The 22,648-nt window shown below is 46.4% G+C and overlaps 2 protein-coding genes across 3 annotated transcripts in view; one reads left to right on the top strand and one right to left on the bottom strand.

Moving 5' to 3' along the window:
* SMC6 (structural maintenance of chromosomes 6) overlaps positions 1–6,871 on the top strand; it is a gene marked incomplete at its 3' end in the record, with an annotated part of 53,042 nt that extends 46,171 nt beyond the window's left edge. The window contains exons 24-26 of the mRNA XM_084235324.1: positions 3,704–3,856; positions 5,871–5,968; positions 6,757–6,871. Of these exons, the coding sequence (XP_084091450.1) occupies positions 3,704–3,856; positions 5,871–5,968; positions 6,757–6,871 (366 nt within the window). The remainder of the gene's footprint in view (positions 1–3,703; positions 3,857–5,870; positions 5,969–6,756) is intronic.
* A 7,472-nt stretch (positions 6,872–14,343) lies between these two features.
* VSNL1 (visinin like 1) overlaps positions 14,344–22,648 on the bottom strand; it is a gene marked incomplete at both ends in the record, with an annotated part of 54,885 nt that continues 46,580 nt past the window's right edge. Inside the window, 2 exons of one of the 2 annotated variants that reach the window (XM_084235810.1) lie at positions 14,344–14,541; positions 15,631–15,846. In XM_084235810.1, the coding sequence (XP_084091936.1) occupies positions 14,344–14,541; positions 15,631–15,846 (414 nt within the window). The remainder of the gene's footprint in view (positions 14,542–15,630; positions 15,847–22,648) is intronic. The other variant, XM_084235811.1, reaches the window with a different exon arrangement.

Raw genomic sequence — 22,648 nt, 5'->3', positions numbered from 1 at the left:
TATTCTCCACTGGTCGCTTTTTTAAAAATCACAGGATTTTAAATTACGTGAAACATTATTAAAAGTTCATATTCTCTTTTAATAGGAAGCTAAGATAAGATTTCTCAAAGGATGTTATACCTCGTGTAATTGACTTTGTATTTCTTGTTTCTGAAGGTGTCCCTAAAAATCACACCTCTCTTAGATGACAAAGCTCTACCACATTCAACTTTGTAGACTTTTATGTTTGTAGATTGTTTCAGTCACATCCATTAAGGAGTATTGCATGTAACATAAAAAATGTATAGTCAGGACACCAAGGTCAACTACCTACTCTGAATTATTAGAGCACAGTTTTCAATAAGTGCTTACTACTCTCACTTGCCATAAATTTTATACTTCCATTTTAATACTGAGAATAAGAAATAATTGGCAGTACATATATGCAACATAATACTCACCTAAAATTTTTTAAGAATAATAAGAATGTCAGCTCATTTAAAATGGTCAGAACCTACCAAGTGAAAGCATTCACATGGTAAATAAGCACATTAAAAAGTGCTCAGTATAGTTAGTTATACCACAATAAGTTACTGTCAGACTGCTATTACTGTGACTAAAGTGAACAGGACTGATAATATCTTGGGTTGGCGAGGGTGTGGACTTAGAACTCTCATACCCTGTGGGAGTATAATTTAGTAGAACTAATTTGGGAACCTGTCTGGCAATGTCTGTGGAAACCATTTCATTCTTAAAACCCTTCAAAACGGGTAAAAAAATCATCTATGATTATTAAAGTCAATTTAGTAGCTACCTTTTGAGGTAGTGACTGGAGGGAATCTCTGAGATACTAGGAATGTTCTAGGTCGTGATCTGAGTAATGGTTACCTAGGTGTGGGTGTATGTGTGTGCACATAGAAATCATTGAACTGAACACTGAGGCTTTGTGTTCTTCACTTTATATAAGCTCTATTCTAATAGACAACGAGACAAGAAGAAAGCTTTGGGATGTTTGGGTTGTTTATGCCCAGCGCCAACATTGCAAGACAAATGAAGTCACATTTTCTGACACCATCATCCCTATGATTCAAGAGAATGTCATTGCTTTAAGAATCTTTAATTTTCTAGTGTGCCTTTTACAAATAAGGAAACTGAGGCTGAAGGCCTTCAAACTCTGCAGTTTATCTAGGACTTCAATCATTAGATTTATATAAACTGCAGTTTTGGAGCAAAATGCTGCTTGCTGTTCAGTTCTTTTATGTGGGATTTTTTGGTTTGGTTTGGCTTTTTAATGCCTGTGTTTATGTTGCTTTTTCATTTGGATTTTCATAGAGGATTCATACTTACAGAGGATAAATATAAAATTTCAGTTTATGTTTAAATTTAGAATTTTTCATAAAACTGGTCACTGTTTTTTCATCTTATGTACATTTATTTATGTCTGGATTTCTATTGAAGTTAAATAGAATCCCTTCTAATGTTATTTCATACACTTTTTTTTTTTCAGAAAACTATGAGTTTGTTGTTTCTTTAATTGCTTTTTGAGTAAAGAGGATTTTTTTTTAAAAAGAATTTTAAATCATTACTACTGTTAATTATTGGGCCAGTGTAAACATCTTTTAATTTGGTCTTGTGTCCTTTGACATTCAGAAATACTCTTAAAGCCCCTTAACCACTAGATGTCACTCCCAGTTCTGGTAACAAAAGATTATCTTGGCACTGATGCGTGTTTGATGAAAGAAATAAGGAAACCAGTCGTATTTGCAGCAGCACAAAAACAATAAAATAGTGAAGAATAAATTTAGTCAAAGAGATGAAAGATCTGTGCACTGTAAAATCTAAGGCATTTTGTTTGGTGAAAGAAATTGAAGACACAGATAAGTGGTAGGATAGCCCTATTTCATAGAGCACGAGAATCAGCATTGTTAAAGCTATCCATCAATTCACTGCAATCCCCCTCTAGATTCCAGTAGCATTGTTCACAGAAATAGAAAAAAAAAAAATCCTAAAATTCTTCTGAAACGTCTAAAACTCCTAACTAGCCAGAGCAATCTTGAAAAAGAACAAAGCTGGAGGAATCACACTTCCTGATTTCAAACTATATTACAAAGCTGTAGTAATCAAAACAGTGTAGTACTGTTAGAAAAACAGACATATAGATTGATGGAACAGAATTGACAGTCCAGAAATAAGCTCATGTATGTATGGTCAACTAATGTTTGACAGAGGAACCAAGAATAAACAATGGGGAAAGGACAGTCTCTTCAGTAAATGACATTAGTAATGACATTCAGTAAATGACACGTGCAAAAGATTAAAACTGCACCCCTATGTTATACCACTCACAGTAATCAGCTCGAAATGGATTACAGACTTAGAAGACTTGAAAACCATAAAACTCCTAGAAGAAAACAGAGAAGAAGCTCCTTGACATTGGTCTTGGTCATGATTTTTCATATTAGACACCAAAAGCATAAGCAGCAAAAGCAAATATAAACAAATGGAACTACATCAAACTTCTACACAGCAGAAGAAACTGTCAACAAAATGAAAAGGCTGCCTATGTAACAGAAAATATTTGTAGGCCATACATCTAGTGAGTCAATAACTAAACTATATGAAAAATTCATACAAATCAACAGCAAAAAAACTAATCTTTTAAAATTGGTAAGGGGCCTGAATAGAATATTTTTCTAAGAACACATATTAATGGCATAGGAAAAGGCATTCAGTATCATTAATATTCAGGGAAATGCAAATCAGAACCACAGGGGGAGATACCATCTGTTAAAATGGCTGTTAACAAAATGAGGAGAGACATCCTGGTGCAGGTGATGTGGGAACTACTTAAGTATCCATTGACAGACTGCTGGATAGGATCTCTAATAGAACATTATTTACCATAAAAAGGGGGGGAATCTTGGAATTTGCAACAACATGGGAGAACCTTGATAACATTGTAAGTGAAATAAGTCAGGGAAAGGCAAATACTCCTGTCCTCTCACTTGTATGTGGGATCTTAAAAAGCTGAAATCAGGGATGGGAAAACGGGTGAAGGTGGCCAAAGGGTGCAAGCTGTATGAAGTGAGTGAGTTTCCCCGTGTTTCCTGTTAGGAGTTACACAGGTTTAGGTCTTCTACACGGGCTGTAATCCACTTCAAGTTGATTTTTTGTGAGTGGTGGAAGTTAAGGGCACAGTTTTGCTCTTGCATGTAGCTGTCTAGGTTCCCCAGTGCCGTTTAAGAGACTGCTCTTTCCCCATTGTCTGTTCATGGCTTCTTTGTCAAATATTAGTTGAGTGTATGGGAGAGTTTATCTCCAGGTTCTCAGTTCTGTTCCGTGAGTCTTATACGGTGTTATAGATCAGTTTTACTTCAGTAAAGCCAGGGGTGGGGCGGGGTGGGGGGGGGAATCTTTGCCGTTCTAGAAAGACTAGTTTATTTATTTTGACCATTAACATTTGCCTGGCATTAACACTTTTAATATTAAGCCTTGGAATTTTGGTGTGTTAAATCCAGTTATGGTATCACCTTGATTCTCACAAAAACAAGACCACCATTATACAGCTCACTCTTATACTGTACAGTATTTTAAATGGCGGATGGCATTTCCACATGACTAAGTGATTTTATTTATTTGTTTTTAAACTATAAACTCATTCTTGTAACCTTTTTGGTAAGAATTGACTCAGACTTTCCTATGCTTTTTTGTTAACGCATTCAAGGTCCAGCCTGGAGAGGGAAACAAAGCCGCCTTCAATGACATGAGGGCCCTCTCTGGAGGCGAGCGTTCCTTCTCCACGGTCTGCTTCATTCTCTCTCTCTGGTCGATTGCTGAATCTCCCTTCAGATGCCTGGATGAGTTTGATGTCTACATGGTAGTGTTAAACTTTAAGTTATCTAATTTTGTTGTTCAAAGTATGTTTTGATAAGACGTCAGTTTTCCTTTAGTTTTGCCTATAACTGAGAAGATCCTGCCCTGACACCTCACTTAGTTTGTGGTAAGTGTGGGAAAGCACTAAGTGCAGCCTCTCCCTTGCCACCACTCTGCTGGCAGCCTGCCCTGGATTTCAGCTCGCTCTCCCATCCCTGGTACCCCTGCTCGCCATCAGAGCCTCTCTGGCCTCTTGCCTGGCTTGCTTCCGTTTCCTGTTTTAACACACAGTTGTCACCAGGTCACGAGCCTTGCAGTGACTGTCTACTCGCTGTTCATTCTCTCCCTTCCTTCACAACCACACTTTTCAAAAGAGCAGTATATAGAGCAGCAGGGAGCAAGAACATTTAACGTTAAAATAAAACCAACATTGAGCCCTGCTGTGCTGCCAGGTGCCCATTGACTTTGGGCAGTGTGCGTACCCTTTTTTGGGCCTCGGTTTCTTCAGCTGTCAGTAAGGTCATTCGTCTTTCCTGCCTCTCAGGATTGCAGTGAACTTCTGTGATGTCTCACAGCTAGTAAGTCCTTGCAGCTGAGCTACAAGTCGTTCTCTTCTGTGTGTCTCATTCTCTGTTTAGTCCACCGTAACCCGAGTTAACCCTGCACTACTTCAGCAAAACTGCTTTAGCAAAGATCATAAATGAACTTTGAATCTTCCTTTAATTCTCAAAGTATTTGACACCACAGACCGTCTTCGAAAATGTGTCTTCTTGCCAGTGTCCATACTCCACTCCCTGGTTCTGCTCTGTCCTCTTGGTCTCAGTCTGACAAGCTGCCTCCCTTAATTCCCTTGTTCTTCAATACTTGGGGTCTTCTTTGTTAGTTTTCTCTTGTTAATTTTCCTGGTTACCTACCCACTCTCAACCCCAACACGCCTACATTTGGATACCAACAAATCCTCAGGTACTTTACTTGGATACCAAGTACCTCACTCAGCCTGACAGCTCCTGCCCTCTGCACGCATACACCCAGCTACCTAGTAGAAGACGCACATCGCAGACTCAGTGTGCCTCTGTTAAAGTCTCCTCCTTTCTTTTCCAGAATTCCCTACTTTGATTAATGGCACACCCACTCACCTAACTTTGAACATTTTGATTTATCTTTGATTTTTTTCACTGGCACATTAGATTACCTTTCAGATACGCCCGATGGAAGAATTTCTATATGAGCCATTGAGCAGTAGCAGCAGGCGCTGGGTCCCCTGTCTGCCCCAGAGCTTCTGTTCTAAACCATTTCCTCCTGCCACACGTAGCTTCTACTAGACCATTAAAAATGTGTGCATTTGTTTGTCTGTTTTCAATTTTCAGTTTGTTTTTTTTTGGGGGGGGGGTGGAATATTTAAAATTTTTCCTTTTCTGTAATTTAACTCAAAATACAGGCACATTGTTCAAGTCATTTTACATAAATACATACTTTGTTCATTTTAGACCTAAGCATTCTTTTCCTATATACTCATGTGCTATTTAGTTTATTTTAAAGAATGAATCAAGAAAATGGTCCATAAATTCAAATTCAGATTGTATAAATTGTAGGTGATGATGGAGACAGAGTTTTTGTGAAACATCTTAACCATTGAGAGGAAATTTTGAGAGATTTAATAAGTTAGAAACTGTTCACTTTTGTTAATGCTGACCTTGGTGGTGAACTTTATAACTTAGGTTCATTCCGTATCAGTTAGGTCTTTTGAATATTTTCTGATTGTTTTAACTGTGAAATATACTTGAGGAAGGCAGCTGCACAGACATACACTTTGCCTATGGACATGACCTGGAAGTTAATATGTGTTCAGCTGTTTCCCCCTAATATTTTCAGATATTCTTTTTCCCTCTGAGAATTTGGCGCCATAGGTAAGGATCAACTTACATAAAAATCTAGATGTGCGTGTCAGCCAGCAGATGTGGCTATTACAGGAACATGGTTGAAACAGCCGTGATCCTGACCTTTGCCTTTGTTCCCAGGACATGGTTAACCGGAGAATAGCGATGGACATGATACTCAAGATGGCAGATTCCCAGCGCTTTAGACAATTTATCTTGCTTACCCCTCAGAGCATGAGGTAACTTTAAAAAGCTCTTTTGTGAATATAAATACTAAGTATATAAGTGGGGGGGAAACACATTTCCTAATCTTAATGTTTTTAATGCAAAGCCATAAAAATTATCTCCTCTGCCAGTTCAAGAGATTTTAGATGATTTCCTTTTTTGTTATTGCAAATTTCATTCTCTCCCTTTTAGAACACAAGCAAGTTACTTTGAATGTGATTATTGACTTGGTGCTGTTTGTATTTTGAATCTGTTCCTTCCTGGTTTCATAGCCAATTAATATAAAATAATTTTTGTAATTCTGTTTAGACCACAAGAAGCAAGCCATGATTTCCCTCATCTTGGTTTTTTTCTTGGTGCTGTGCAAGTACCAGCCTTTCTGAACAAAGAGCTCGCTGAGCCAGCTGTCTCTGGCTGCTGAGGAGGAGTCGGCACCCGGTTACGTCCAGTGATGCCCACCTCCGAGGTGGTTGCTTGGTCCTGTGGAGATTTAAATTTGTAATTAGGAGTATTGAGGGACTGTCTTTCTGACTGAAACAACCAGAGTGAGAAATAGTTAATACATAAATCTCCTTCATTTTCTTTTTCCTCCAAACTGAAAGCCCATAGCAGTTACCAAGAAGTTAAAGAATGAAAAAAAATTTCCTTAATGCAAATGACATTTCTTCTCCAACTCCAGAGACACACATATCCCTGTAGCAGGTGACAGCCATTACATATTTTCTTGAGGAAGCATTAGCATTTTTTTAAATGTGAAACAATTTTTCTTGGAAATTTGAGTAATTAATTTTGCTTCCTCTAGCTCGCTTCCATCAAGTAAACTGATTAGAATTCTTCGAATGTCTGATCCTGAAAGGGGACAAACCACATTGCCTTTCCGGCCTGTGACTCAAGAGGAAGAAGACAACCGGAGCTGATTTTTAACAACATGCCATGTCCTCCTGTTGAAAGATTTGTAAAGGGAAAATATTCAGGACTATTTCTTGAAATAAAATGAAGCTGAAGATATTCTAAAATAAAAAAACTCATTTATATATCTTACCCTAGTATACAATATGTAAATAAGCCTAGAAAGCCAACTACAACCAGCAATTTAAAGTTACTTTACTTTGAGAAAATCAGTTTCATAGTACTGGTTTTAAATCTTTTTAAGTTTGTTTTTTTTTTAACCATCTACTTTTATAGATTGTTTTTCAGAAGTAAAATTTTGTACATATGCACATGTACATACTGTTTAGTTTGGGTTCATTTCTATAGTGTTTTGTAAGAATTAAAATAAAAGTCTGAGCTCCTGATTCTATTCAGTTTTGCTTCCCAGAACTGTGTTCTCGTTGCAGGGACAGGGCACAGCGGACATCTGGTCCGGTTTGTACTTATTGATCGTGACGGGCCTACACAGGCTGAAAGCTCTTTGAACAGAATCCCCGCACAGGTAGTTTTTAACCCCAGAGATCCAACTGTAGATTTGGACTGTACTTTTAATTATTTCATCAATATGAGATGCTGTCTCTTTATAAGACTCTCCACAGAGTACATCAGCACTGCCCGCTCCGACGCAGCGCCTTCCCCCAGTCTGCTCACTGTTGTCCCCCAGCTCAGTGTCCCAACCATGTCAGACCTAGATTGTGACACAGGGCTGTGTGCCCTGCTCAGCAGCGGACTTGCCAGGTTTACGATCCCTCTGGTAGCATGCCAGGGTTCTCAAGCTCAGGCTCGGCTGAGAGAGGGCACAAGCCGGGGGACCGTGCAGGCCAGGCTGAGGAGTCGGGCTGGGAAATAGGAGGACAAAGTTGGCTCTCCCTGGAGCAGGAAAGAAGTAGCCAAAGGCCGAGCTGTTCATTGTGAGCTGACATCAGTTATAAGGCGCAGCCTGGTTTTAGAGGCATTAAAAAGTGTGCTTTTCAGAATGGTAAAATACAGTATATTAAGAAAAGGTATTTATGAGCTTTTTTAAAGAAAGCGTGACTAGGGATCCTGCCTTTCTGCTCTGCATTGATACTAAAAGACACAATGGATATCCATCAAGGAGCATCCCTGTAGTGTTAGCAATAAATAGGAGTGAAATTTGAAAAGAAGAATCCTTAAAAAGGCAGTTTGAAAGCAGTGTCACTTGAGAAAATCTGGATTTTGGTTTTGGTGGGGAGAGATAGTGTTGAGATTATTTGGCAAAGGCTAAGTCCAAAAACTTACACTTTTCCAATCTAAGAATTTTTAGAAAGATGAAATATGCTGAATTTTTTCAGCGTATTTTTTTTCTCACCAAAGTGATTTTTTTAATTACATTTGTAATTCATTTGTTTCAAAACTATTTTAACATCATATGCTTTTTCAGATTAAAAAAGCAAAAAAAAAAAATACACCAAATGCATACACTTACATTAATTAAACTTCAGTGTCTGAGTTTTTGTGATGATTTCTAAATGTTGTGGTTCTTTATACAAATGAGAAAAAAATATTCCTCAGGTATCCACGCACCACTGTCACGTCACTTTGGCCTCACAAAGTTTGGTTTTGATTCTCATAAGTGAAAATATCTACAACTAATATTCTAATTAATAGTCATATTAATTAGAATAAAATAATAAAAAGTTATTCCTTTAAAATATGTGGCTTTGCAAAATAAACTTTAAGTTTACATGTATGAAGGTCATGCTTTTGTGAGTTGGGGAGGGTAGTGGTAACTCAGGGCGCCTCATCAGACAGGTGACTCTTGCACCCACCGCTGACCATCAGTGCAGCGAGGGCGGAGCAGTGCGGACCCCGGAAACTCGGATGAAAAGCTTCCTTGGAATCTTCAATTCGGCCTTTTCAGGTCTATGGGGTAGGTGTGTTTCAACTGCACCCCTCTTTTTGTCTTTCTCAAAATGACAAATGTGTAAATAGTTACTCAAGCCAATGATAACAGTAACGATTCAGGCATTGCCTTCTTAAATATCCTCCAAGTTTTCACTTCGTCCCCACCCGTAGTGCTTGATCTGCCTGTCCTCAGATGGCTGGACTGCATACGCAGAGACGTGCTTCAACTCTGAGTAAGAAATTATTGGTTGGGACTCGAGAACCGTCAGAAATGTTGGCTGCAATAATAAAACCATGGGATCCAGAGTGTCTGTTGAAAAGCTTTCTGGAGTAGAATAGATGTGGTACAACTCAGTACAAATGATTATGTCCTGAGTCAGTTTTCTACTGGATTTAGGACCTGTTGCTGCATCTGCATCACTTTGACCAACTGAGATTTCTAGAATTGGTTTGAAAGCTACAGCGCTACACAAACAAGTATGGATATATCTGGACTTGAACTAAATGCCTGTGAACTTGAAGGCATGTCAAGATGATTATTTAATAGGAACAGGTTTTATTTAAATAGTGGCAAAGTAATGTGGGCATAAACTGAGTCAACAAATAAAATTTCTTATATATAATATTGATACCTAGCCTATAAATTTCCACTTGGGCATCTGGATAGAATTCAAAGTGGCCTGAGAATGCAAGCTCAAGAGCACTCGTGCTGCCTAATTTGTCTCCTGTTTGAGGATGTAGAGATTAATTCACTCAAAAATGGAGTTCTTGCCACATGCCCAAGGACTGTTTTAAGTGCTAGGAACACCACTGTGGTGAGTAAATCTACACTCAGAGTTTTAAACCTAATTAGTGTTAGGATTTTAGATAATGGTAGCTGCTATGAATAGGAAAGCAGTGTCAAGAGTTGGGGGGTGCTATTTCTGTGGGAACGTTAAGGGAACACTGCAGAAGGTAACATTTAAGTGAGAGAAAGAACTAGCGGAAGATAAAGGGCAGCAGTTCTGGGGGAGGAAGCAGGTGCGAAGGCCTTGGAGTGGGAGTGGGCTTGAGGTCCGGAGTCAGGAGGGTGTGTGTAGTGCTTAGTGAGGAAAGGGGCTCGCAGAGATGAGACGGGAGGTTTTTGGACCTGGTGTGATAGAAACATCCAGTGCCCGGGCTGATGCATGAGCAGTCTTGGGCTGTAAGTGTTGCGGGCCAGCAATTTGGAGGCTCTCTTCAGTGGTCCATGTCAGGTAATGATGACCAGACTCAAGTGGAGAGGGAAGCCTTCAGAGTTGGATGGCAGCAGGGGGGCTCCTGGAGTTGAGAGGAGTTAAGAATCATGGCCCTAGGGTCCCAAACACGGAGAATGCTGGCGCCTTCATGGAGGAGGCCTTGTGGCGGTGAAGAGCAACGAGGGCTGGTTGGAGAAGGAGAGAAACTTATCGAGTGTGGGACCTTTAAGATAACTTCATTAAATTGTTTTTTTTTTTTTTAAGTGATGTTTAGCAGCTTTTTAAAGATTCGTTTATGCATACATGAGCTGGGGTGCAGGCCAGAGGTGCAGGGGGTGAGAAGATTCACCAGAGACAGAGTGGGGAGCAGAGCAGCAGATCTACTGAGATGCACTGCTGAGGGGACCAGCGGGAAGACGGGAGAGGTCTGCTGCGCCGTGTGGGTCAGCTCCCTGGCCAGCCTGGGATCAAACTCATGCTGCAGTGGCTGGCGATAGCTTGATAGCGCTGTGTCTTTAACCCCTGTGCCACCAGGGAGGCCTCCTAAATTGATGTTTGATGGGTAACTTTGGTAAATGTAAGAATTTGGAAAACAACTTGCGTGTCAAGATTATTTCATCTGCAAAATGCTGGGAAAAACCCAAATTGCGTGCCTGCCATATCTGGGAAGACTAATTGCAAGAGAAGAAGGAAGGGAACACTGTCATTTACATTTCCTTGGCAGCTAACAGTCAGCTCCTCACCACACCCCACCCGCCCTCTGCTGTGAGACCAAGGACGGCGCCTCTGCCTTGACGGGCTTCCAGCTGCCTGGGAAACAAGCTCTTGAGGAAGGAAGTTCCCGTTTTTCATCTAGAGTCTGATCTTGAATGAGTGAATTGCAAGGAAAATGGAGTCTGGAGCAACATGGTTCCCTTTTAAAAAAGGTTTAGAGTGATTCGAGAAATGAAAGGAAATGGAAACATAGGACTTCTAAATGCATGGAGTCCAAGGTAGGAAAGATGGCAGACATTTGGGGGCCTTTTCTTTTCAGAACAGGGGGAATTAAACAGCTAATTAACGCAGTAATTAAAACGGCAGCAGAGTGTGTTCAGTTAGAGCAAACAGGACCTGGCCTACTTGAATGGCCTGAGGAAGTCTGCTTGGTCCTTCCTCGGGAACCACTAACTGGTTGCAATACTGAGTTCCAGTGCGTGAGGTCTGAGTGTATTTAATTGGGGCTCGAGTGCAGAGGGTGGCATTAAACTCACCTACTTTCATGGCTGGTCTGTGCAACGCCTGCTTCCCTTTATCCATTAGTCATTTCCTGTGGCAGATTGTATCCTCGAAGGATGGCCACAATAGTTCCCTTCTATTTCCTTCCAGAACCTGGCTTGGCAGATTAATTCCCTTTCTTAACCTGGGCAGATTTGTACCTCACAATTAATAGGATACAGCAAAAAATGACAATGTGACTTCCAAGGCTGTGAGAAAAGGCAATAAAAGAACGACGTATCTGGAACAGACTGGAGCGCTGTGCCCCCACGGAGGCCAGCCTGACCTCTCTAGGCAGCAGATAGCAGGGAAAGCCTCAGCCAGGCTGCGCAGTTGACTACCAGGACAGAGCAAAATGCCAACTTCTGGCAGGCCTGTGCTGGCAGAGCGTTGAGCCACCATGGACATAGTGTGACGCTCTGGGGCCTCTGTGCTGAGGAAGCACCGAGTGCTCCTGTGGAGAAGCCCTGAAGCTACCAGGAGGGACGCCCAGTCAGTGCCCAGCAGCTCCAAGCCCCTGTTTCAGCTCCATGTGGCTACACTACACGAGACCGCAAGTCCAGATCGCCCTGGTGAGTCGCTCTCGAATTCCTGACCCTCAGAAGCCATGAGAAGTAGTAACACAAGTGTTTTCTTTTTCTAAGTCAGTTTGGGGCATGAGTTGTTGAGGGGCAATAATAGTTGTATGTGACTCTGGTGTTCTTTCGTGAGAATATATTTTTCATTTACAGATGTTGCAAGGGCAGTGGATTTTATTTTTTCTCCGTATTCCATATTTTAAAAATATGTCCAGGTTACTGTGCGTGCATCATCCTGTTGCCTCCAGCTGGTGCATGGTGTGCTATCGGCTGTGTCCAGCTACTCACCAGTCCTTCTAGTAACGGACCCCTACGTCACCTCTGATGCCCATACCACAAACAGCTGTCGTGGGCATCTCGGGACACGTCCCCTTTTGACACTCCATGACAGCTTCTTGGGGACCGCTGGGCCAGAGGGCTTGTTCTAACCAGGACAGGAGCCGGAGCCTGGCCACACCGCCAGAGCAGGGAGGACCTAGGCAAGCAGACATGTCAGTGGACGGCCCACTTCCTACATTTATAAGGAACCCGTGGGTCTGCTGCTGAGTTTGTTTTCCATCAGTGTTCAGATACCCATAAGCGCTCACTGCCTTCACCCGGGCCTTACTTCAGGCGCCAACTAAGACCCATGCAGAGGCCAACTCGGCACCCCTTCCTCTGCACCCCGCGGAGCTTGCGGTGTTTCCTCATAGCTCTTACGTGGGACGCTGTGCATGTGTCTGGCTATTGTGTCTCCTCCAGGAGCGTGGTGTTGGTGCACAGTGGGTGCTGCTTGAGCGCACTGCCCGAGCCTGGCTCAGTTGGATCCACTGGGATGAGCCTCTTCCTCACCCCACTGCACCCTCACATTAGCAGGGGAGAGGATTGGGAAGGCAGAGCCCGGGTATCTCTGCCTCCACTTTGGACTCACCAAGCTCGGGGCTAGAGGGCCCAGAACCTTCTCTCAGCACCTGGGCCTGCCCTCTGGGCGGGGGTGTGGTGTGTCAGTTTCAGGCCCACTGGGGGCCTGAGTGTCTGCAGTGGGGTCTGCTTGCTCCCCTTCTTGTTGGGTGGACTCATTAGGCCCTGATCGCCGGTCTCATGTAATGATCCTAAGACAGAAAAGGAAGAATATTTAGAAAAAAAGAAGCACTCCCTAAGAAGTGCCTGTGTGGATAATGCAACACTGCAGTGCCTTTCTGCAACTACTGGTTCCACATGGCAAGTTAAATTTAAATTAATTAAAATGAAATTAGAATTTCCGCATCTCAGTCACACCAGCCACGTTTCAGGTGCTGGGTAGCGACACGTGGCCAGTGCAGGTAGAGGCCGTCTGTTTCCACCGCCACAGAAAGTTGTGCCCGGGCTGGTCTGAGCACAAGGCCCTGCTCCGGGCTCTTGGCGGCCTCCGTCCTGCCTGCTTTCCTTAAGTGCAAAAGCTCCCAGGTTTGTTCCGTCATTAGAAATGCTGATTTTACTTTTTATTTGTAAAATCAATACCGCCACGGGCGGTTTGTGGGCCCAGGAGGTACAGCGCCCGGGCCGGGCACTGCGTGAGAGTGAGCCCGTCTTACATTTGATTGAAATTTTCCGTGCCACACCAATTGTCCCTCTTTTGAGGGCCAGGCTCAAGGAAGTTGCTCTCTCCCCCTCTCGACAGTGATTTTGGAAATTCTGAAGCTGTGTGATTAAGCGTGGATTTAGTCAGTGGCCTTTGGCCGCCCCTAATGATCATGCGCTTCTGATTCAAACTTAACCTTATGAAATAAGAATGGAGGGAAAAAAAAGTCAAATGTTATAAATTTATTTGGGACATCTATTGCCACCTCTTTAGAAGCCTTTGAAAAGTCAAGCAGAAATCAATACACTTCCATCTTTTTTTTTTACTTTCAATAAATAATATCTTTGTGTCTATGTATATATAGGTAGATATACTTAATGAGTCATTTAGCAGGGTTTTAAATTGTATACTGCGTTAATTCCAACACCGCTGTTTCCAGGTTGGTAGGATGCAAATGAAATAAGAATTAAGGCAAACCTAAAAGGCATGCAAATGTCGTACATTTATACTCACTGATAATACAAGCTCTTGTGTGCGGACAACACGGAGGAGCCACAGGCCCCTGCAAGGGTCTGTCCAGGGCTATTTTACAGGAGAATGTGACGCAGCTCTTAGTCAAGTTACATTACCATGGGGGGGCTCAGTGCTACTAACATTACGTACTCAAGAAGACACGAGCATTAGCAAAACATGAACAAGAAATCATATGACTCTTTGCAGCACATTTCTGCCCAGGCTTTGGAGGAGGAGGGATTTTTTATGAAATGATATTACACATATCACATTGTGGCAGGTTGGTTCTTTGTTTTATAATATATGCTTTTAAAATTCATTAGCAAATGACATTCTCATGCACACAAGTGTTTCAAACACAAGAAGCAAGTCCATTTATAGGTAGTCCAAGCAATATATGTGTGTGTGTGTGTGTGTGTGTGTGTGTGTGAATAGCTGCAGACTGAATGGAACATTGAGACTTCTGTGCAGTCCATAGCCTTGACTTCAGCTCATTTCTGAATGTCGCACTGCAGAAGTAATACAATGGAGGGGTCGCTCTTTGCAGCTTCTTTGAATTCATCCAGTGTTATCTGATCATCTTTGTTCTTATCCATCTTGCTGAAAATCTTGTCTACTCGCTGCTCAGGCGTGAGCCCATCTTCATTCATCTTCATCATGATCACGGTGCCCACCATTTTGTAGATAGCCTTGGGAAAATAAGAAACAGACCATAAAGTTCTCCTATGATATGATAAAGAATTAAATTTATTTCAAAGGACTCCTTAGATGGTTTTATATCAGAGAGTGATATAATCAAATATATATATATATGGGTCTTGTGACCAATTAGATATGGAACTCTGGATCACCCCCACGTTGCTGGCTGGAGGAAGTGGCTAGAAAGAGTAGCTTGGGACCTCCTTGGTGGTGCAGGGGTTAAGTCTCAGCACTATGAAGCTATCCCAGCCACTGCAGCACGAATTCGATCCCCCGCCAGGGAGCTACCCACATGGTGCAGCAGACCTCTCCTGACTCGCCTGCTGCTCCCCTCAGCAGTATATTTCAATAGATCTGCCTATTCAGTTCCCCACTCTGTCTCTGCTGAATCCAGCTCTTGTATGCATAAATAAAACAAATCTTAAAAAAAAAGAAAGGAAGGAAGATTAGTTTGGTGATGATCGCAAGAGTCACGGTCAGACCCACTTCCATCAGTGTGGCGCCAGGTCCTTGGCTGGTTTTTCCGCTCACCTGACCCCTCTGTGTCCTGCACGTGCCACACTCTGTTGGTGGTGCCTCTTCTTACCTGGGTCAGTGAGCACCTCAAGGAGACTGGCACCCAGAGGACGGATCTAGAGGGCAGGGGAGAGCTCTGGGGGAGGGGTCGGGTCTGAGTGCTTCTTGGGCACAGCAAGATTAACTGGCCCTTGAAGGGTGAGAGGCTTTGGATGGGCCTAGAGCAGGAAGGACATTGCAGTGGGAGGAGCGTGAGCAAAAGGAGTGCTTGGGGTGGGCACGGAGCAGAGCAGCCGGGGCTGGGCAGTGAGCAGGGCAGGGACAGCGGCAAGCGGACAGAGGCAGGGCGCCGGACAGCAAGCTGCATGTCTGTGCCCAGAGTGACCTCTCTGGACAGATGTTAGAGCAAATAATTGAGAAGCCGCTTGCGCACAGGTGCACCACCTGCAGGGTGTCCCTCAGAGCCCAGAGGCCCCGAGGCACTGGCCAACCCGTTGAGCACCTGACCATGCCCAAGACCCTGGCCACGCCCCATGGGTGGCCCCCCAGACCCTGCCCCTCACCTCAATGATCTCCAGCATCTCCACTCGGGTGATCTTGCCGTCACCGTCCAGGTCGTACATGTTGAAGGCCCAGTTCAGCTTCTGCTCGAAGCTGCCCCTGGAGGTGATGGACAGGGCGCAGATGAACTCTCGGAAGTCGATAGTGCCGTCCCCGTTCTTGTCGAAGGTCCGGAAGGCGTGCTGGGCGAACTTGGAGGCGTCTCCGTAGGGGAAGAACTGCAAGCAGAACACACGCTCAGGCGTCGGCCAGAAGGGCCCAGGCCCACGGCTGTCCGCCGGGTCGAGCCCGCAGCCAGGCCGCGGCCCCCCGGCAGCACCGCCCTGCGCCCCACGCGGCCCTCCGTGTCCTCGCCGCAGCTCTGGCTGCTCCCCGTGGTGAGGGGCGCACGCAGATCCTGGGGGGCAGGGCCTCGTTGCAGCAGTGAGCACCCCCTTTGCTTCTGGCTCTCTCCCCACGGCCAGGCCCAGGGCAGGGAGCAGCAGACTTCTGCGCCCTCACCTGGGGCAGCTCTGCTGCCTTCCCCAGGCCCGCAGGCGCCAAAGCCCTGGTTTCTCCCTGTCCCCGGCTCACCCTCTGCCCTGGGGGAGCTTCACGATGACCTCCCTCGACAGGGCCTTTTCTTTCGCGGAAGAGCCATTTAAAACCCCATAAAAATAGAACATGACTGGGCTTATTTTAAGAACACAAAGAGTTTCTTCTCAGCGCAGGCAGCTCAGGTGCTGGGTGCAGAGAGGGGGCCCAGAGAAGAAAGCAGAGCTGTCCTGCCAGGAGGCGACCCGGGGAGCCAGGAGGCGCCTCCCCACAGCCCCCTCCACAGGGCATGGTCTGCAGTCAAGCCGCTATCTGCACCCACAAAGCTAAAGGACATTCCCCAGGGAAAGGGTGAAAAACAAGCAGGCCAAACCCCAAGACAAAACCCAAACAAACCACGAGCTCTGTAAGGCAGAGAAGGTCTGTGGGCTTCTGGGGGAGTGGATCCAGCCTTGGCAAAGCCCAAAGCCAGGCCTGGGATGACGTTGGCATCCGTGCTCCCAGGGAGCTGCTGAGCCCTGCAGAGAGGCAAGCCCTGCTGCCCACCCTCCTGCATCTGGCGGCACAGTTGGGGGGAGAAAACGTCTCCCCACAAATAAAATCCATGTCAGGATCCAGTACAGGAGGCCAGGGCAGGAGAGAAGCCTCCCAGGAAGGAGGCGCTGGCTCAGGCTTGTGTTTGTAGCCCCACTGGCAGGCCCCAGGATCTGCTCTGGGTACTACAGCGCTTTAAAACAGCAGCATTTATCTCAGAAAATAAAGCTTTCTGGGACCGGAAAGGCCGGTGGTGTCAATATCCCCTTATACCCTTAGCACGTCCTTGCTCCCGCCGGCCTGCAGCTCCCTGACTCATCAAAGCCCCCCGAGGCCTTTCCAGGTGCTGGGAACGTGAGAGCAGCACCTCACCATGCCTGTGCTTGGGGACCTGGCAGTGAATGGGGGACCCAGAGTGAAATATACGATGGTCTGGTGATCTTTCTAGAGCGAAGTATTCCTGAAGCTCAAAACCCAGTTGCTATGGTATTGTGGTTAATAAATAATACAGTAAACGTACTATAAAATAAATAATAATGAACAAATATAATGTTTGGTTGTAGCTCCCAGGGGAGTTGGGAGGGAGAAGGCTTCCTTCCCTTTTCATCTGCTTGGCACCTTCCGCCCTAACACTCCCTACGTGCCACTGAGCGTGGAGGGTCCCTGCGGAGTTTTGACCTGGGTGATGTTGAGTGTGGAAATGTCCAAACAGCTAAGTTTGAGCCTCATGCGCTCTGCGCTGTTTTTAACACGCCAAATGTCACTTCTGATGCCAAACGTGTGGTTTATTTTTCCCCTTTGCAACAACCAGTTCTCCAACTTTCTAGGCACCCACTGGCTGTGCAACAATTCAGTTCAGCTCTCACGTGAACTGCTGGGGCTGCACAGACCCCACAGGCTAAGGGCAGAGGCTAAGGGCACAGCCCCACAGTGCTGGCCCCACTTCACAAGCCAGTTGCAAGCGCCAGCTGCCTCCTGTACTTGTGGTAGATCTGCTATAAAGTCAGCAGCCCCCAGCCCTCTCCTTACACCTGATAACTTGTTAGAATGACTCACAGATTTCAGTAAATATTAGTACTCAGTATTTGCTGTTACCTGTTTTTTTTTTTAAGATTTATTTTATTTACTTGCACATATAAGAACTGGGGTGTAGGCCAGAGGTGCTGGGGGGTGAGAGGATTCACCAGAGACAGAGTGGGGAGCAGAACAGGAGGATCTACTGAAACACACTGCTGAGGGGAGCAGCGGGCGAGACAGGAGAGGTCTGCTGCACCATGTGGGTAGCTCCCTGGCCAGGGATTGAACTCGTGCAGCAGTGGCTGCTGATAGCACTGAGACTTTAACCCCTTGCACCACCACGAAGGCCCCATTACCAGTTTATTATAAAAATATAGAGGATGCATCTCAGGAACAGCTCAATGGAAGAGACTGAGGGCTAGGTATGGGGGTGAGGGCACATGGCACAGCCAGCACTTCCAGCTGGATGTGGACACCAACCAGGAAGCTCCAAGAACCCAGCAGCTTGAGGTTTTTATGGGGCTTCATGGGATGGGCATGGCTGACTTAATCATCAGCCACAGGTGACTGAACTCCATCTCTGGCCCCTTCTCTCCTCCCCGGAGATCAAGATGGCGGCTGAAGCTCCAGCCCTCTAATTATGCCTTGACTTTGAGCTGTAGCTATGGGGGGACCCCAGCCCCACTCATTTCATGGGCATGCAAAAGACACTGTCCTCATCCAGCGACTCCAAGGGCTTAGGAGCCCTAGCGTCTGGAGATGGGCGCTCAGACCAAATATTACTTAGTAATCACAGTCACAGGTGCATAACTGGCCTTGACCTCTTCGCTGCAGGGGGAGCAGGCACCTCTACAAGGGCTGATAAAGGGAGCAGGGGGGGAACCCCTGAGTGGATCCCCAAGTCTCCTTAGGGCTGCTGATCCCCAGCCTTTGTCTACACACCGACAGAGTGTGGGCATTTTTCTGCACTGGTGTGGGTTTCTGTCGTACCATCCTTGAACAATCTTATTCCTCGCAGCAAACTTTTAAGTTGAGGGTTATCTGACAGTTTTATCTAAAAATAACTAGACATTTTTGGGTCAGTCTATTAAAAATTAACTTAGATCTGGAAATCCTAGAGATAAAAATCGATTGTAAATTTTGAGCTATAGAAGTCACATGTGCCTGGCGGAAGGTCTGTTTACTGAGTTCCAAGCCAGCGTGCTGAGCTCAAGGACCCTGCACAGCTGCAGGACGCATTTCCTTTACAGCTTCCATCCAGTCGGCCTCTGAGGGCTTTGAGTTTTTCTATTCAGGGGAGTGCTCCTTCTTTTGATGAAATAATTCAGCTCCAGATGGATCATCACAGAAAAATGAAGCCACATTCCCGTCCACCTCTCCAGGAAGACAGCAAGCCTTGAACTGCTGTTCACTTCTCTTGGAGAACTCAAGTGCCTGGAGAGAGCAAGTGTTTTTATTTCCCATATTGTTGCTTAACATTTGCTTTGTTTTATTTTTAATAACATTTTTAAATTTTCCTTTTGGTTCTATTTTATAAATTCAAGGTATTTTCCTTCAACTCCCATCATACAGATGGATGTGGAAATAATCTTCGGTGACATTTGTAACCTATAAATCTTTGACTATAGAAACGGAACTTTGAGCGAGAAAGCTCTTTATTTATTTATTTGTGGGTGTAGATAGCTTTTGTTTGTGTCTTGGTAGTTCAAGCAGTTAGAACACAACACCACAGAGTGGGTGGCTTATAAACAATAATAGAAACAGAGTCCCCAAAGTTCTGGAGGCTGAAGTCCAAAATCAGGGCATCCATGTGCGGCCAGGGCTGTCTTTGGGGTTGTTTATTCTTAACTTCTTGCATGATCCGACATGGTGGAAGAGGAAAGGAAACTCGGGGTGCAGGAGGGGTGTGTGTCTTTTTTTTATTTTTTAATTTTTCATGAAGGCACTAATGCCATTCGCCAGGGCTCCGGGTGCCTTGTCCTTGGGACAGAGTCTTGGACACTTCTGAGAAGGCTCCTGGCCCCACGGCGCCACTGGCCATCAGAGTGTGGGAGCTGCTCAAAGCAGGGCTGGGCCCACCTGGGCATCCTCTTCCTGATGGGGGCAAAGCCTGCAGGAGCCCCCACTCAGACTCAGCGGTGCTAGCCAAGGGGGCACAGCCTGGCGGTTGGGATAGTTCAGAGATGGCCCGGGCAGCACAGAGTCCACTCCGGCTCAGCCAGGAGAGGGGCCCGGAATTCCCACGAGTCTCCTCCACCTCCTGGCTTCTCCTCAGCAGGGGCCCGGCCAGCGACCAAGACGCCTCTGCTTCCCTCACCCCAGCAGCCGTGATGTCTCACAGCTCACCCTGCCCCGGAGCCAGCCACCTGGCTCGCACTCGGCCAGCCTAGCTCCCTGGGCCTCCGTCTCCCCCGGCCGATGCCCAGCGCCAGGCGGGTCTCCCATGAGGTGGCTCAGGGGTGTCCCTTCTAGTCGCAGAAAACTTGGTGGAACCAAATGCAACATCTCCCCTGGACAGACCAAGGCGCCCTTACCTGACCCCACACCTGCCTTCACCTGGGGGTGCTGCCTCTGCACTCAGGCCCCCCCGAGACCCCCCCAGAGGCCTGTTCCTGGCTGCACAGGGTTAGTCCCGACCCTGCGGCCTCCGCCTGCGCGCCGATCACGTGTCCTCTGCTCCAGATCTGTCCCAAATGCCCCTCGCCCTCCCGGCCCCCGGCCTGGCTTTCCCGTCTGCCCCCGGCCCCGGCCAGCGCCCGCTTCTCTCCCATCCAGCTCCGCAGCCCAGAAGCCGCTGGCTGGAGCCGTGCTCTCTCCCCTGGGCGCAGCCTCCTGGTCTCCAGGCGAGTCCGACCCTCGGCCTGAGACTCCAGTGACTTCCACCGTCCTGTCCCTCCCGACCGGTGAGTTCTGGGGTGTCGGGGCCCCGATGCTTTGCTCATGTTCTCACGGGCCTGGCCCAGCTCTGGGCGTTGGGCCTCCCCAGAGAAGCTCCGCAAACGCCCACGAGTGTGGTGAGGTCGCCCATATCTCGGTCACATCAGCATGTAGCGTCTCAGCCCAACTGTTGTCGTGAAGGGGACCCCGCACCACCCAGCTCGCGCCCGGCCCCAGGGAGTTGCCACCACGGCCGAAGAGTGAAACTCAAGCAAGACTCTTAAAATGTCAGCCCTTCATGGTGCTGTGCTTAACCCCTTGCGCCACCAGGGAGGCCATCCGCAGCCTCTGCAGCCCAGTTCCATCCCCTGGCAGGGAGCTACCCACGTGGCGCGGCAGACCTCTCCTGACTCACCCGCCGCTCCCCTCAGCAGTGTGTTTTGTCAGTCTGCCTGTTCTGTTCCCCACTCTGTCTCTGGTGGATCCTCTCACCCTCCCGCACATCTCGCCTGTACCCTGATTCATGTATAAATAAATCAATCTAAAAAAATAATTCTAAAAAATTTTTTTTTAAAAAAAGTGCTAACAATCCAAGATCCTAAACTAAAGTGGGGAAAGGAATTATTTGGAAGCCACCTTCTACTTGCAAGATTCAAAGGCAGAAGCCCAAAACAAATAAGCCAAAAAATTTCCTTCTTTTAAAAAATGTTAATTTTCTAAGCCTCATATCAACAAGCTTTGAAAAGGCATTTTCTTCCTCTCATTAAGTGCTGAGCTTCAGGCTGAGGAACACAGTCTGCCCAGTCTGTACTTTTTGGCTTCTGCTTATTTACTGCTTATTTACCAGCTATAGATTAGCACAGTTCCTCAGTGGTCAAAGGGCCGTGGGAGGTTCAGGTGAAATCAGGACATTCATTTAACAACTATTTAATGAGCAATTTCTTCTATGAAAAATATTATGAAACTGGGGCCTCCCTGGTGGTGCAAGGGGTTAAAAGGCAGCATATGAAGCTGTCCACAGCCACTGCAGCACGAGTTCGATCCCCGGCCAGGGAGCTACCCACAGACCTCTCCTGTCTCCCTGCTGCTCCCCTCAGCAGTGTGTTTCAGTAGATCTGCCTGTTCTGTTCCCCACTCTGTCTCTGGTGAGTCCTCCCACCACTCCCCCTCACCTCTGACCTGTACCCCAGTTCTTGTATGCATAAATAAATAGATTTTTAGAAAAAAAAAAAAAATGTCAGCCCTCCTATTCCCAGTTCCCCGGCCCTAGTCAGTGCTTTTTCTCCCCAGAGCGGAAGACCACACCCCATATCTAAATTATTTATTCGCTGTCCTTCTCCCCCCTTAGAATGGGAGCTCCAGGCTGCAGATGGCTCCCGCTGGGCCCTAGCATCCTCCTGGCAGACGCCCCACAGCTACTAAGTGATGCGGGCGGGGCTGGGCGCTGAGTCCTGGGGGTCCTTCCTAGCAACCGCGTGTGTGCTCACAATTCCATTACACACTCAGCTCTCCTCGAGTCCTCGAGACAGCCCAAGGGCATGGTGTGGTGTTTTAGCTTTGGCTGGTAACAGGGAGGCAGCTTTTTAGGACAGAGGCTTAGCACCATCTGTCACTCATATTTATTTAAGGGCTTTTTAATATCTATTATCGAGCTGTAGATTCCCAGCGTGCAGGGTCTGTTTGCTCGCCACTTTCCCCACCGCAGCAGCGCAGGGCCCACAGATGGCAGGTGCTAAATCGGAGCTTATTGAATGATCAAGCGCGGCTGCTAAAAACAGCTGCACTTTGTGGACCTTGATTATATCCTGGCGCGCTCCGGCCAGCGGGATGGAGGTGACCGAGATGGTGCAGAGACCACACGGCCCAAACACCACTGCCGGTCACTGCGTCGGGTGCGGGGCTACAGCAGGAAAGAGGATGCTGCTGAGCACCAGCGAGCAGAGGGAAGTGACGGTGGAACAGTGGCTGTTAGGGCCCAGCAGCGAAGCAAGTTGATATGAACTTCCGAAGAGATGACCACGCTGAGCAGGCCTCGGCTGGACACTGTGGGCTCTGCTA

Source organism: Talpa europaea (genome assembly GCF_964194135.1).
Source record: "Talpa europaea genome assembly, chromosome: 6".
In the NCBI taxonomy this organism is placed as follows: Eukaryota; Metazoa; Chordata; class Mammalia; order Eulipotyphla; family Talpidae; genus Talpa; species Talpa europaea.
The sequence above is the reverse complement of the archived record's forward strand: the minus strand, read 5'-3'. Positions and strand labels throughout refer to the sequence as shown.